At 37.6% G+C, this 12,738-nt stretch overlaps 1 protein-coding gene across 1 annotated transcript in view; it reads right to left on the bottom strand.

Moving 5' to 3' along the window:
- Positions 1-11,507: 11,507 nt before the first annotated feature.
- srgap3 (SLIT-ROBO Rho GTPase activating protein 3) overlaps positions 11,508-12,738 on the bottom strand; it is a gene marked incomplete at both ends in the record, with an annotated part of 52,105 nt that continues 50,874 nt past the window's right edge. Inside the window, 2 exons of the mRNA XM_080494385.1 lie at positions 11,508-11,954; positions 12,350-12,665. Of these exons, the coding sequence (XP_080350511.1) occupies positions 11,508-11,954; positions 12,350-12,665 (763 nt within the window). The remainder of the gene's footprint in view (positions 11,955-12,349; positions 12,666-12,738) is intronic.

The following is a 12,738-nucleotide window of genomic DNA, read 5'->3' as shown; positions in this document are numbered from 1 at the left end:
CACACAGAAAGGTCAGCCCGGTAATTGAAGATAGGAGCATAATCCAAGCAGTATACACGTGTATTCAGCACTTGTCCGCTCAACTTTACAAGATTCTGTGCAATTGCAAAGATGCACAAGCTTCCATAATTACCATATAAAGATTGAAAAGACATGATGACTAAATCTATGTTGTTGCTATAGTAGCGATACCCACTTGTGACTTCAACTATAGGTGGAAAAATGACTATTTAAAATAAATTGACTTGCACATGGTGGTGTGCCATGGTAGGGTAATTTCCTTTTCAGCTGAGAAAGAAATGTAAAAGACTTGATCCTGGAGGTGAGTGTCAGTATGGGGAAAAGAATATCCAGTTCAAAGCTTACAGTTTAAAAAATACTAGACACATATGCCTTTGACAATTGTTTTAATGTCGCTGTAACTGATGGTGAGGTCACGCAGTAGGAATCTTCTTGAAGTGAAAAATGTTCTGCAGATTTTTTAGGGGCCTCCTAGACAAACACAAACTGTGAATTGTGAGAAATAAACGCACCAAGCAACGTCCTAATGTCACAACCCCAGATCTCTATGATTAGCTTTTGGTCTTCTCTAGTAACTACAATAAATGGATAAGGTATATTACAATTGTTTTGCAAGATTATTTAATGCCGGTGATGTTATTGCCTTGACAGAGTCTGCTCACCCAAGCTGGTTGGGGATTGTTTTTTGACATTTCTTTTCACAATAACATGCTTTAATTGGTTTAAGAATTATTCCAGCATGACATCACATTCTCAAACATTGTTTGACTTGTCCTGTAATGTTTGTATTCATTCAACAGACAAAACAGAATTACTCCCACCAGAAAAGCTCATTCTCAAAATACCATCTACAGACAAGAAACACAAAGTGGTTTGCAGTCACAGGCATCGGATACAATGCTTACATTGAAAGTAAAGCCACTGCATCGGCTCAAAGACTCGTGATCAGTGACACAACTGTTGTGCCTCTGCTGCTGGCCAAGAGCTTGCAACCTAAAGCCATTACAAGTCCCAGTATCATTGATCATGGAGCCTTAACAAGCCACTAAGACCTTCTCCTGTCTACTCTTTGGATCTCGTTGTTCCCAAGACATGCATAGAGGCAATGTTGCACAAGGGTGTAAATACAAAGATGTTGTGGCAGAAGCGTTTCAGGTTTCTTTGAAGTAAATGACCAACAAGGTAACATATAATCTTTACATCCCTCCTCTAATGCAGTGTAGTCTAATTACACTATCTGCTTTAATGTTTTGCATGCATTTAAGTGCTGGAAGATTTTTACATATTGCTTTTATCAACTAGGTGGTGTTAAAAAAAAAAGTGAAATACTTACCTTTAGCTTTTTTTGGCTTCATTATTTCCTCTCTGACCAGAGTCCAGTCTTCTCTGAGTAACGGAAAACCAGATGTTAATGACATTGCAAATGTTAAGGCCAATCAAGCTTCACTATTAAAATTTGTTATCCAAGATCGGATTCAATTTGTTGATCCAAAGACAATATCATGGAGCCCTACTTAGTCCTGCTGATTAAAATCCTTATCCTGAAAGTTTCTTCAATTGTGTGAGATTGTGTCTGCCTGAAGGCTTTTACACCCTACAGCTTAATTTATTCTTTAGGTATTAGATCCCAAAAGGCTTGACTCACAATGTGAATTCTGTAGACCTGAACAGAATTTTTTAAGAATGCCCACACTTAGCTCCCTTCAAACCAACCAAAATGAGAACCACTGCAGAGTATATGACAGAAAATGCATACACCAACACGAGCGCAGATGAATGACGTAGAATCAACATCAAATCTGCTTTGTGTCTGATTGTTTCAGCTGGATTTTGACCAACCGCTGTCCATTTGCAGGTCTCTGTGGAGACTCTGATGGGTCTGGAAACTGGGAATGTTTAATCACTGGGTGCTCAGCCAAGTGGAAATTATATGCTTGTATTAGCAAGATGACATGATGTATGCCTGTGAGACTCGCTGTTTCACATTTTCAAGAGTTGTGTTACGGATAAAACCCATTACCAGGTATTTTACTGTGGATTTATTTCGATCTGGAATATTCAAATGTTTTTTTTAGGTTGTATTACTGGTGTTATGTGTCTCGGGATTATCAACAGTACATCAAATATACCAAATGTCCTCTGATATTTTATTTAAGTAAACCCATTATTCAGTTTAATCCTATTTCTTACTATTGCTTTCCTTACTCAGATTTCTTGATAATATCAACAAAGAGCAGTTGTAGTCCTAGCAGAGCTGGTGAATTATTTTTATGTTTCTCGGACCTCTCCCTGTTTACCTAAGTAAAGAAAGGAAACTGAAAAATGTTTCAATTTATTGGGCTGCATTGATCATTCAGAATTTCTGCCTTTTGTGCATAATTTGCATTGGCTACAATTTATTCGGTCGTCTTTTGACAGGGAATCAGTTGTAGGCAGTCAGCAGCACATTCAATTAAAGACCAAAGGATGCTGCTCAGCAGACATAATTAAAGATATGAAATGCAATGCTGTATTGTATAAAGTTATTGAGTGTTTGATGTTGGGGTTGTTTTTTTCTTGTTTTGTTTTTGTTTTTTTGTTGTTGTTTTTTTTTGGGGGGGGGGGTGAAACAAAAAAGGGTTTTCTAAAAAAAAAAATCATTCTGTGAAGAAAAATATTTCTAAAGCATTTCAAATTCCATTTAGATGTTTAAGTGAGTCTAAGTTTAGTTTTCCTTCCATCTTATTTAGCACGTATGTCCTGTGCAGGGTTACAATATGCTTCTAATGAAAGGGAACTATTTGTTTAACTGAAATGTGTTGATTTACTTCAGGTTCCAACAACAGTTTGGTTCTCAGGTGCTCATTGGAAACTGGTCCGTTCCTCCATGTGCAAACAAATGGAGGCTCCTTAAAGATATTTTCTGAAGGCAAAAGCATATGTGAACCTACAACCAGGTCCATTAATCGAGTGGTTAAGGTGAATTCATTGTTCATCTGTCTGATTAAAATTGTGTGACCCTTGTGTTCTTTACCTCTATATTGCCATACCATATGCTAGACTGTGTCAAAGAGCTGCACTGCACTTTCTTCATCAGTGTTAAACTGTTATCTACTGTTATCTGTTATCACATACAGCACATTCCTCTATAATGTGGCCTTTAGCAGTGAGTCATCTCACCTTGTGTTATCCAGTTCACATAGCTGGACTTGTTTGATATATTACTAACAACCGAAGCGATAACAAATCAGAACCAACCAATTATAAATAAGTTGTTGTTTCTGGTATTACACATTAAACTTAAAATAATTGTAACTTTGTCCTGAAAGATGCTGATGATTGTTATGCTTTAGGGCTTTTTCATGAGTTATGATTTATATTCATTCACTTTTAATGAATATCTATTTAATTTTATTGTTTTTTGCTTAGATTTTCATTTCACTGTCAAGATATCCATTATTCTTTAACTTCGAAGGAAGGAAAAAACATAACCCTCTTAACAATGTTAAATCTATTGATGCTGATACAAAGTATTTTGGAAAAATCCACAGCTACAAAAGGTGCGGTTGCTTCTTTCCTTAGAAATGCATCATTCATATATTGTCTTTAGTATTTAAAACAGTTTGTTTCAGATAGTAAGAGGATTATTTTGTGTGATGGATTTGGATACATTTCAAGTTGTTCAAACAAGACTTTGTTGTCATTCATCTTTTATATCAAGTTTCACGTATTTAGAGTTTTTCCAGAATGGCTCATATTTATTTCCAGGGCCACACTGTAAGGTTGTCATTGTTCCCTCACAACTACAATATCTCCAGTTCAAATCCTTAATTTGGGGAGTTCTGTGAGAATGGCAAATGGTAAATGGATTTCACTCGTACAGTATAGCGCTTTTCAATTGCTTGAGCAGTCCCAAAATGCTTCACACCATTTATCACATCCACCCATTCACACCAATAGAGGCAGCTGCCATGCAAGGTGCTCAGTCCATTGATCGGGCACAGTGATTAAGTGTCTCTCTGTGATCAAACTCTAGCCCAGATGACCCTGAGCTTGAATAAGTGGTGTAGAAGGTGGATGAATGGAGGATTTTGTTTTTTTTCTTTACATGATCACATTCATTTTAGGAGTCTGGATTTCCTTTCCCTTGTATTCCTCCCATGTGTTGATTAAATTTCAATTGTACTCAACTCTAACAAGATATCAGCGCCTTTCCAGTGAAGTAATTTGCTACAGCCTATTGTCTGTTGTCAATACGCAGTCTACTTTGAATATCACTACCTCAGCTGTGTGTTTTGCATTTAAATCATTTCCGGTTGCTGGAGTTGAAAAGTAATTTATGCTTTGCAAAACTTAGCCACAATAGTCATGACCTTGGGTCTTGCATTCACAGCCCATGTTTCTTTAACAAATATATCAATAATAAATATTGCAAAATGTAGTTTGCAGTTGAAAAATAGTAGCGGAAATACTGACAAATGAACTGTACAAGACTCAAACAGCCATGTGGCTTCACAAATATACTGAACATTCATGTTTACTGTATACTTGCTAACAACTCAGTCTGCAGCTTTATGTATTCGTGATAACTGTGCACACTCAATTACATCTTCATTCAGACGTATTGTATTTAATTGTTGAGCACAAAAGATTTGCATTTTTAAAATCTAAACCTCAAACCTGTTACTTATTTCACGTCATAATTACTGACGACTGGTGTTGAGTGACAGTTTAAGATTGCTTACAATCAACCAAAAAATTATAATTACTACCATTCTTAGACACTTGATTCAGATTTGTTTACACAAACTAAACTAAAAAAACCACTGGCTGACACTTGCTGTATATTTGTCGTACTCCGGTCCTCGAGGGCCACCATCCTGCATGTTTCCATGTCTCCCTGCTTCACAGCTGATTGTAATGAGCGGCTCATAATCAATTCTGTTATCACTTCTGTTGAACACAGTGATGGCACCATCATGACAATCAGGTGTGTTAAAGAAAAGAAAACATGCAGGGCTGCAGCCCTCCAGGACCTGAGTTTGACACCCCAATAAAATCAGTTTAATGGTGTTCTAACAGGCACTAATCAGCATCTATTGAGTAATCAGTAAGTTATTACCTTCAGTTATTTGAAGAAATAAAAGCTCCTACTTGACTGATTTGTTTTCACACAGACATAATCCATTAAAAAGTGGCCGGCACCACAGGGTCAGCCTTGCCTCACAAACATCCTTAAAGTATAAACAAGCACTGTTCCGAAGTTAAGCGCTCCATGTCTAACCTCTGTTGTCGAATGTATTATCAGGACCTATGTGCATTGATCTTGGCTGGCATGTGTGGAATGTCATGCATTGTTTGGTGTGACTGGTAAGACGGTGTCACGAACAATAACAGCCACCAGGGAACGCGTCTGTGATTCTCTGTTGTCAGGCTTAATTTATCTTGCATGCTGTATATGCACTGAGCCTGCCGCCCTCCTGTACATCAATGATACAGGCGGCTGTAAATGTCACTGAAATGAAGGCGTTGCCATTTGCTTTCAACTTGGAATTGAGATGATTGTTCCTTTTCATTTATATTTGAGGAAACAAGTCCAAATGTCATTGGCATCATAAATATATTGAGAACAGGGAAAATCTTTTGGTTTCATTGACAGTGCTATGCATCACGAGATTAACTATCAGAGGGACCTCCTCAGCAGGCTCTCTGGTCTCTATCTATCTATCTATCTATCTATCTATCTATCTATCTATCTATCTATCTATCTATCTATCTATCTATCACACACACACACACACACACACACACATTTGGAAAGAATTCATACTCCCCTTAGTAATTTGTCATATCTGGCTTCTCATTCACTGGCCTCTTTATGAGTTTCGCTTGGACAGTCTAATGAGATCTTTATAGTTTTGTTTTAGCTCATCAGAAGAGTCAATTTAACCTAATGTCCGTGTTATTGAGGACGTAATCTACATGTTCACAATATTCAGACTATTTCCATTTTTGCTTTTTTTTTAATGTATTGCAATAAGGTGGTCAGTGAACTTATATGTCAAAAGCAGAAGGTATTTTCTCTGGAACGGTGGAATTAATATAACAGATACACCAACTCACATTAGATTGTTCAAGTGTGGATTATGAAGTGGTTGCATTGTGAATGTTACCTACTAATTAGTATCGTATATTTGTGCACAAGCTAGAAACGTATTTATGTCATGAGAAATGTATGATTTGCTCTGGCCTCTGTATTCTCATTAAGACAGTACATGATAAGTGGCTCATAACAGGTCAAGATAATTTCTTTTCTAAGTGAAGAGTGTTGCCACTTTACCTCTCATTTTCATCCATTATTTTATGTAGATATGTTGAAGACCGAGAAGGTGAAGGTTGAAACAACAAGAAGAAATATGCTGTGACGCTCACAAAGACATTACAGGTTATTGAAGCCTTTTTTCCCCCTCTTTTGTGCCTTAATTAAAATGGAATATCTGACAAATGAGGTCACAGGAGAGGACTTATACAATTTATTTTTCATTCCAGCTGAAGCAGCTGCTCCTGATGAGGCGTATCTTATACTAGAGAGACATCACACATTTTCTGTGCCAGCATAAATAACTGGTTATTTGTTTGTTTTTCTTGCCAATGTATCCATCCTTTCCCTTTCTCATTTTCCTGCCCAAGAAATTTCAATAATTTTTGTAACTTCTTTTGTTTTTATTATTTAAAAGCAATTATACACATTCTGAGCCATGTTTTGCCATCCTTGCACAAAATTCAGCAGTGACATGTGCCATGAAATTTAACATTTATTGGAGAGAATGTGAGGAATGCTTTTGTTTTGATGTTATGATATGTAAACAGATACTTTCTATGTCTTTACCCCCCCAAAAAAGAAAAAATCTATGAATTTTTGTGGATGAATGACATCTAACCGAACCACAAAACTCAGAACAAATACACTTCAAGTAGGCGTTCTTTGCCAATGAGTAGTGTATTTTTGAGGTTAATCAAATAAAATGTGGATAAAGTTCCTTGTTTGACATGCCCTTGTTGAACAGCGTCTTCTCAAGTGGAACCAATTGCATTTTGTTTATGCTCTGTTGGTGTAAGCTGCTCGTATAACACTCCCTGGTCAATGAACTGGAAAGTCAATTTCAAAGAGAGATGTAATCGTGTAATATATGCAAGCCTTGGTTCACCATGTAACTTTCACTAAAATGTGTGTGTTGCAAAGTCATCTGCACCGTGCTGACTACACACGCAACAATTGAAGGTTAACCAGACAGGATTCTCTGCTGCAGTTTCCCCATCACGTGGCCATTAAATGAATTACATCAAGCAAGGCTTCTCGGTGATGTCTGTCTCCAAATTTACTGTCAGAAATGTCAAAGCTTGCTTCATTTCATTTATTTTGTAAGGTTTAAATATTGTAGGATAAAAATAAATTACTCTCATTCCTTAAACTACACCACACTATGAATACGATACAAATACCACCATGTTAATTTCAATCGATTTTATAACTATTTCTCTCGATTGAAATGTACATCTTTTGTGCAAACCCCTTTGGTCTTTTGTAAATATAAGCCTCTTGTGCTCCAAACAGCTGTACCCTGCTTTCCTCCATTACATCTTTCAAATATCAAAAACAAACAAACAAACAAACAAACAAGCAGCAATGTAACAAATGTAAATTGAAAAAACACATTAACCATCCACACCCAGTATACTGTAGCAGTAAATTAATAATCAACACAATTTGATCAATGATGCTTAGTCATTTATTAAAACCATTAAAGTATGCATGGAAAAAACTACGGTTCTTAATTCAATACATTTTTGTCACTGATACAATCATCTAAAATGAACTAAAGTGAGAGAGTTGGGCTGGATGAGATTTTGACTATTAATTTTGGTGTGAGTTTCAATGAATGATTCTAATCATCTTGTGCAGTGAAGAGCCTGTTTGAATTTTGTAGATATAATAAACAGCAACATGAGATAGTGTTAGGAGAAGTAGGCATGTGAAACAGCGAATGGCAATGGGATAGATGTAAAAAGGCTGATCAATGGGTTAATTAATTATCAATAGTTGACAGCATGAGTCCAACAACCAGATCATGAGTGAGCAGGCTACTATTTAACAATTCACTTTTGAACATGGCATGAGGCTGTTGAAGTTATGAGAATATTCATACTAGAGTCAAGACAGTTGGACTTCTTTAGTTAAAAAATATAAAATTTGCCAGAGGAATACAAAATAAGCAAATATCATGCATGATTCATGAAGTTGTGAATTGCATTCACTTAACTCAAAGTGTTTCAGTACATGTGAATATTTTGGTCTACCACGGGTGCAAAGTTATGTCTATATCACACATGCACGCACAAAACTCAAAAAATCCAAATCACAGAGCAATAATGGTTTTATTTGGAGACAGGAGATTTCACGCTCCAGTCAGTGGTCTGATGTACATTACAGCACAGGTTTCAACCAATCAGACACTCATCAACAAACAGCATCAATAGACAAACAATTAAAGAGAAAGTAAACAGTTTGACAGCAACTCACACCCAGCAGGGTCTCATTCTGCTCTCTCACTGGCATGTACTTTTTGAATAATAATGTACGGTCATCTCACGCCTGCGGACAAACAGTGTAACCCATCACAGCATACATTCCAAGAGAGAAAACATCAGTGTAACATCACACAGAGGGACAATGACCTCGAGTGCCTTATGACCTCTACATAGAGCGTCAGTTCAGCTTTTGCCTGCAATGATCTTATGTATCTCCGCAATGTAAGGAGCTAAATGACAAGAATGAAAGACTAAACTACAGCACACCAGTTCACAGGGGAAACAAAAGGATATGACAAGAAAATTCTGAGATTGTTCTACTGAACATTTTCAGTAGATCATAGATATAGTAGTCACTCGAACTTGAATTCCTTATGGTTCACCCAGACAAACTCAGTTCTTGATGAGTCTTCTGTGTTTCAGGAGAAATGGTTGGTTTAAAAAAAATAAGAAGCAGGACAAAAAGGATTAAAAGGCAACATCAGTTTAACTTATAGGCAACATAATACAGTTAAAAAAGTTTTTAAAAAGAACAAGTCGAATAAAAATTGACGTGCACAAAAGGCACTCAAATTTCCTGCTACACTTACACTTAAGTGTCCATAAATTAAAAAAAGAAATCTAGTTAAATAAATGAGGATTTCACTTTTACAATTGTGTGCTTCTTTTATATTTTAATAACTCAATGCTTGTTTTGTCATGACACCTTCATAGATTCACACAGATGCAAAATTGTAACCAGGACTATGAGACGATGAGAACTCTATGAATGAATTTCAGCATTGTAATATCAGCTCCAGACAATATTCATAATGCCTGCAAGTGGTAACAGTACCACCACAAACCAGCAGAGGATGTAGATGTTGCTTTAAATGCTATATTGTTTTTTTTCTGGCTGAATCAGCTCTTTAATCTTGATATTCCTCATTTCATAAACATTGATACATCTGTTGAAAAGTAAACAATACATTGACAACAAGCAGATATTTGAAGTTACAGCATGTATTTGTAACTGGCCTTGAAATCAGTGCCTGATTTACATGCATTTAAGTTATTTAGTATATTAACTGTTATTTTTGCTCGAACAGGCAGTAATATTTGTCATTCATTTTTATTTCAGAAACTTTTATTCCAATGGCCTAATTCAATACTCTCAACTTCATAAACCTTAAGGCCAGTTTATTTAAAAAAAAGAAAAAAAAGCAAGAAAAATCCAATGTTGAAATAATTTGTGCGTTTCACCAAGGCAAGGCACCACATACAGCCACCGAGTGTGACGTATTATGAGTTGCACATTACAGCGCAAAACATGCAGAGCAGAGTAGGTTCTTTGAGATACAGAGGTATCCTTACTACTGTAGGTTTCTAGACTAATTCTGTCAGAATGACAAGGTGCACAGTCGATACAAACACTAAAATGTTCTTGATTACTTTTACACTCATGAAAAAAGAAGTTTCTACAGTCTCAGCATAATTAAAGGCAGAAATGAAGAAGACTGCTCTGATAACAGGTTGTTACAAACAGTAGTTTTCAGCGTCCTTGTTGTGGATAACACAAGTTGAAAAAAGAATCGTAAGAGGTTATATTTCACTTTCTTTCAGTAATACTAAAACTGACCAGTGAAACTAGCAATGGAAAAACTTGAAGTTTCGTAAATTGCACCAAGATGGTAAAAACAAAACAAAAAAAACAACTAAATTCAGCCTTTGTGTTCAGCTCAACAGCAATTAGTTTTTTTTACAGTACAACTACAAAATGCATTCTGAGCACACGTGACATGGTAAATGTTTTTCATCCCCATTTCACAACTAAATGGTGTTTGTTTACTGGAGATAATACAGATGGTTTATGCTCAATACAAGTGCCATTCACACCGACCGTTTAGTTTTCTGTATTAACCTGTACACAATTAACACTTATAAATTACTAGCTATTTATTATTTACAAGTTTACCACAGGATTCCTAAATTACTTGGTGCAATATTCTTCTGCATTTCATATACAGTACATAGAAGGATCATGGAGAAAGTCATGTTCAGTCTGCCCACTGGTCAACCGTGCATGACGCGAGGGGGAGACTTGCTTTTATTTTAGTGCTGATCAATGTTGTGTAAGAGTTTTAAAGATCGTTTTCATGCCAAGATGCTTCGCCTTTTGCTTTTTCTGAGAGGGGTTTGGACACTTCATGATAGACAGAAGATAATACATAGTCAAACACGTCATATTGGATTTTAGTTTTCCTTATATACTTTTCACCCTTGCGAATAAGGCTTCAAACTAATATAAAATCTATACAGAGGTTAAAAAAAAACTTGATCATCATCACACCTCTCCTCTCAGTCGTAGCAAGAATCTTCAATATTTGTCCTATTTATTCCGGTACCTGCATGCAGACCTACGAGTTACCATGAAGTTATTTTGTTGAAAACAATCCATGAATTATAATTCAACTGAAAATATGGTGACTTCAAGTAAGTTGGCATGTAAACACTGCCTAAACTAGTTAATGTGAGATTTAGTGAACAGAAGTGACCCAAACATCATCTGGACTGACTGTGATGGGTGGAAACCAAATGACACACAAGTATTGCTTCACTTGCATTCAATGTGTCTCCTTTTTTGTTGAAACTGAGGTAAAACAAAAAGACACATATTCCTGTACACATTTACAGTGGCTTAATCAAGTTTTCTAAGAGAGCCCAGTTTTACAGTCACATCTTTACACAGTTTCATCTCCCACCTAATCATCACTGTGACATACTGTACTTTGGGAACACCCTGGATGTATGAATCAAGTCAAGCAGAAAGCAGAGAAGGAAAAATCCGTATCTGCTTTCCACACCTCAGCACCTGTTCCCATAAGCTGTTTTTTTTTTTTTTTTGTCACTTCGCACTAACCTTACACACTCGACCTCTGCTACATGGTACCAGACTTATCTCCACCATCACCAGAAATATTCAGGTTTGAGCCAGCTGATGTATTGTTACTCGGAAACAATTTCTCGGTGGGAGTCACAGCAGGACTGCCAACCCCTGAGGAGCTGGAGCTGCTGGAGCGATGTTGCGTGGGAGGCGGGCGAACCGGCCTCATGGGTGGGGGTCGCAGCTGAGCCCCAGCCAGCCGGGCGGAGAGGGCGGGTTTGAAGGTGGTCATCATTTCAGAGGTGGAGCTGCTGCTGCGGCGCATGGCTGCGTCTGGATCACGGATCATAATGGTGTGCAGTGGACTGCCAGGCTCTGAGCTGACGGGGTTCTTCATGGGCTCCAAGGTGTCCAACACCACATCGGGGGCTTGTTTGACGGTGTTCTGACGCTCCAGTTCACGCAGCTCGTGGAGAGCTGTGGTCATGGTTTTCTCTATGTCCTGAAGAGTTCAGGATGAGGAGGTGAGAATTCTCAAGAGCAACAGCCAAGTTAGAGTTTATCTCATAATAGGACAAATTACATGTTTCCATCTTGAATAATAATTGATAATGGTCTTTTCTAAAATTAGAACTGTATTATATCATGGGGCTCGATGTAAAAGCTGTCACATCACAAGCGGATGAATTGCTATTGCATACTCTCAATGAATATTCTCCTTTTTAAGACAAGATGCAATCGAACATTAGAACTAATTACTGTACAGACACATAGCTGGAAGATAAATGTGCATGCACATGAAATCAAATGAAAAATATATTAAAGAAATCTACAATTTTTAAGTAACAAATGAACCAAAGCAATAAAACACACTAAAGTTGTGTGGCAAAGCCTTACCTCAGCCAGAGCCTCAGCCTCCAGTGATTTGTGGTCTCCGAGGCTGCTGTGCCGGGTGGCTCCGGGCCCTGGTCTCAGTGGGTGGCCCTCGGGATAGGCTTTCCGGTCTAGGTAGTTGATACTGCCTGCACTGCCAAAGGTACCGAGCCGCCTTTTTTCTGGGCTCTCCATGCGACTCTTGTTGATGGACACCTTGTGAGGGCTGCTGGGGCACGCTGCAGCCCGAGGTGGTGTGTCTGACCCCCGCGTTGGACTGTGGGTGTCTGTACCACTCCGGTGACGAGGTATTGCAGCACCATCAGATCGTAGTCTAACCCTATGGACACATAAGAATCGTTGAGAAAATCCTATGCAACATCCAAAAAAAACCTTCCCACTTATAAATAAAT

This window comes from Blennius ocellaris (genome assembly GCF_963422515.1).
Source record: "Blennius ocellaris genome assembly, chromosome: 4".
Taxonomy (NCBI): domain Eukaryota; kingdom Metazoa; phylum Chordata; class Actinopteri; order Blenniiformes; family Blenniidae; genus Blennius; species Blennius ocellaris.
Note: the sequence above shows the minus strand (reverse complement) of the source record. Positions and strands in the feature narration are given on the sequence as shown.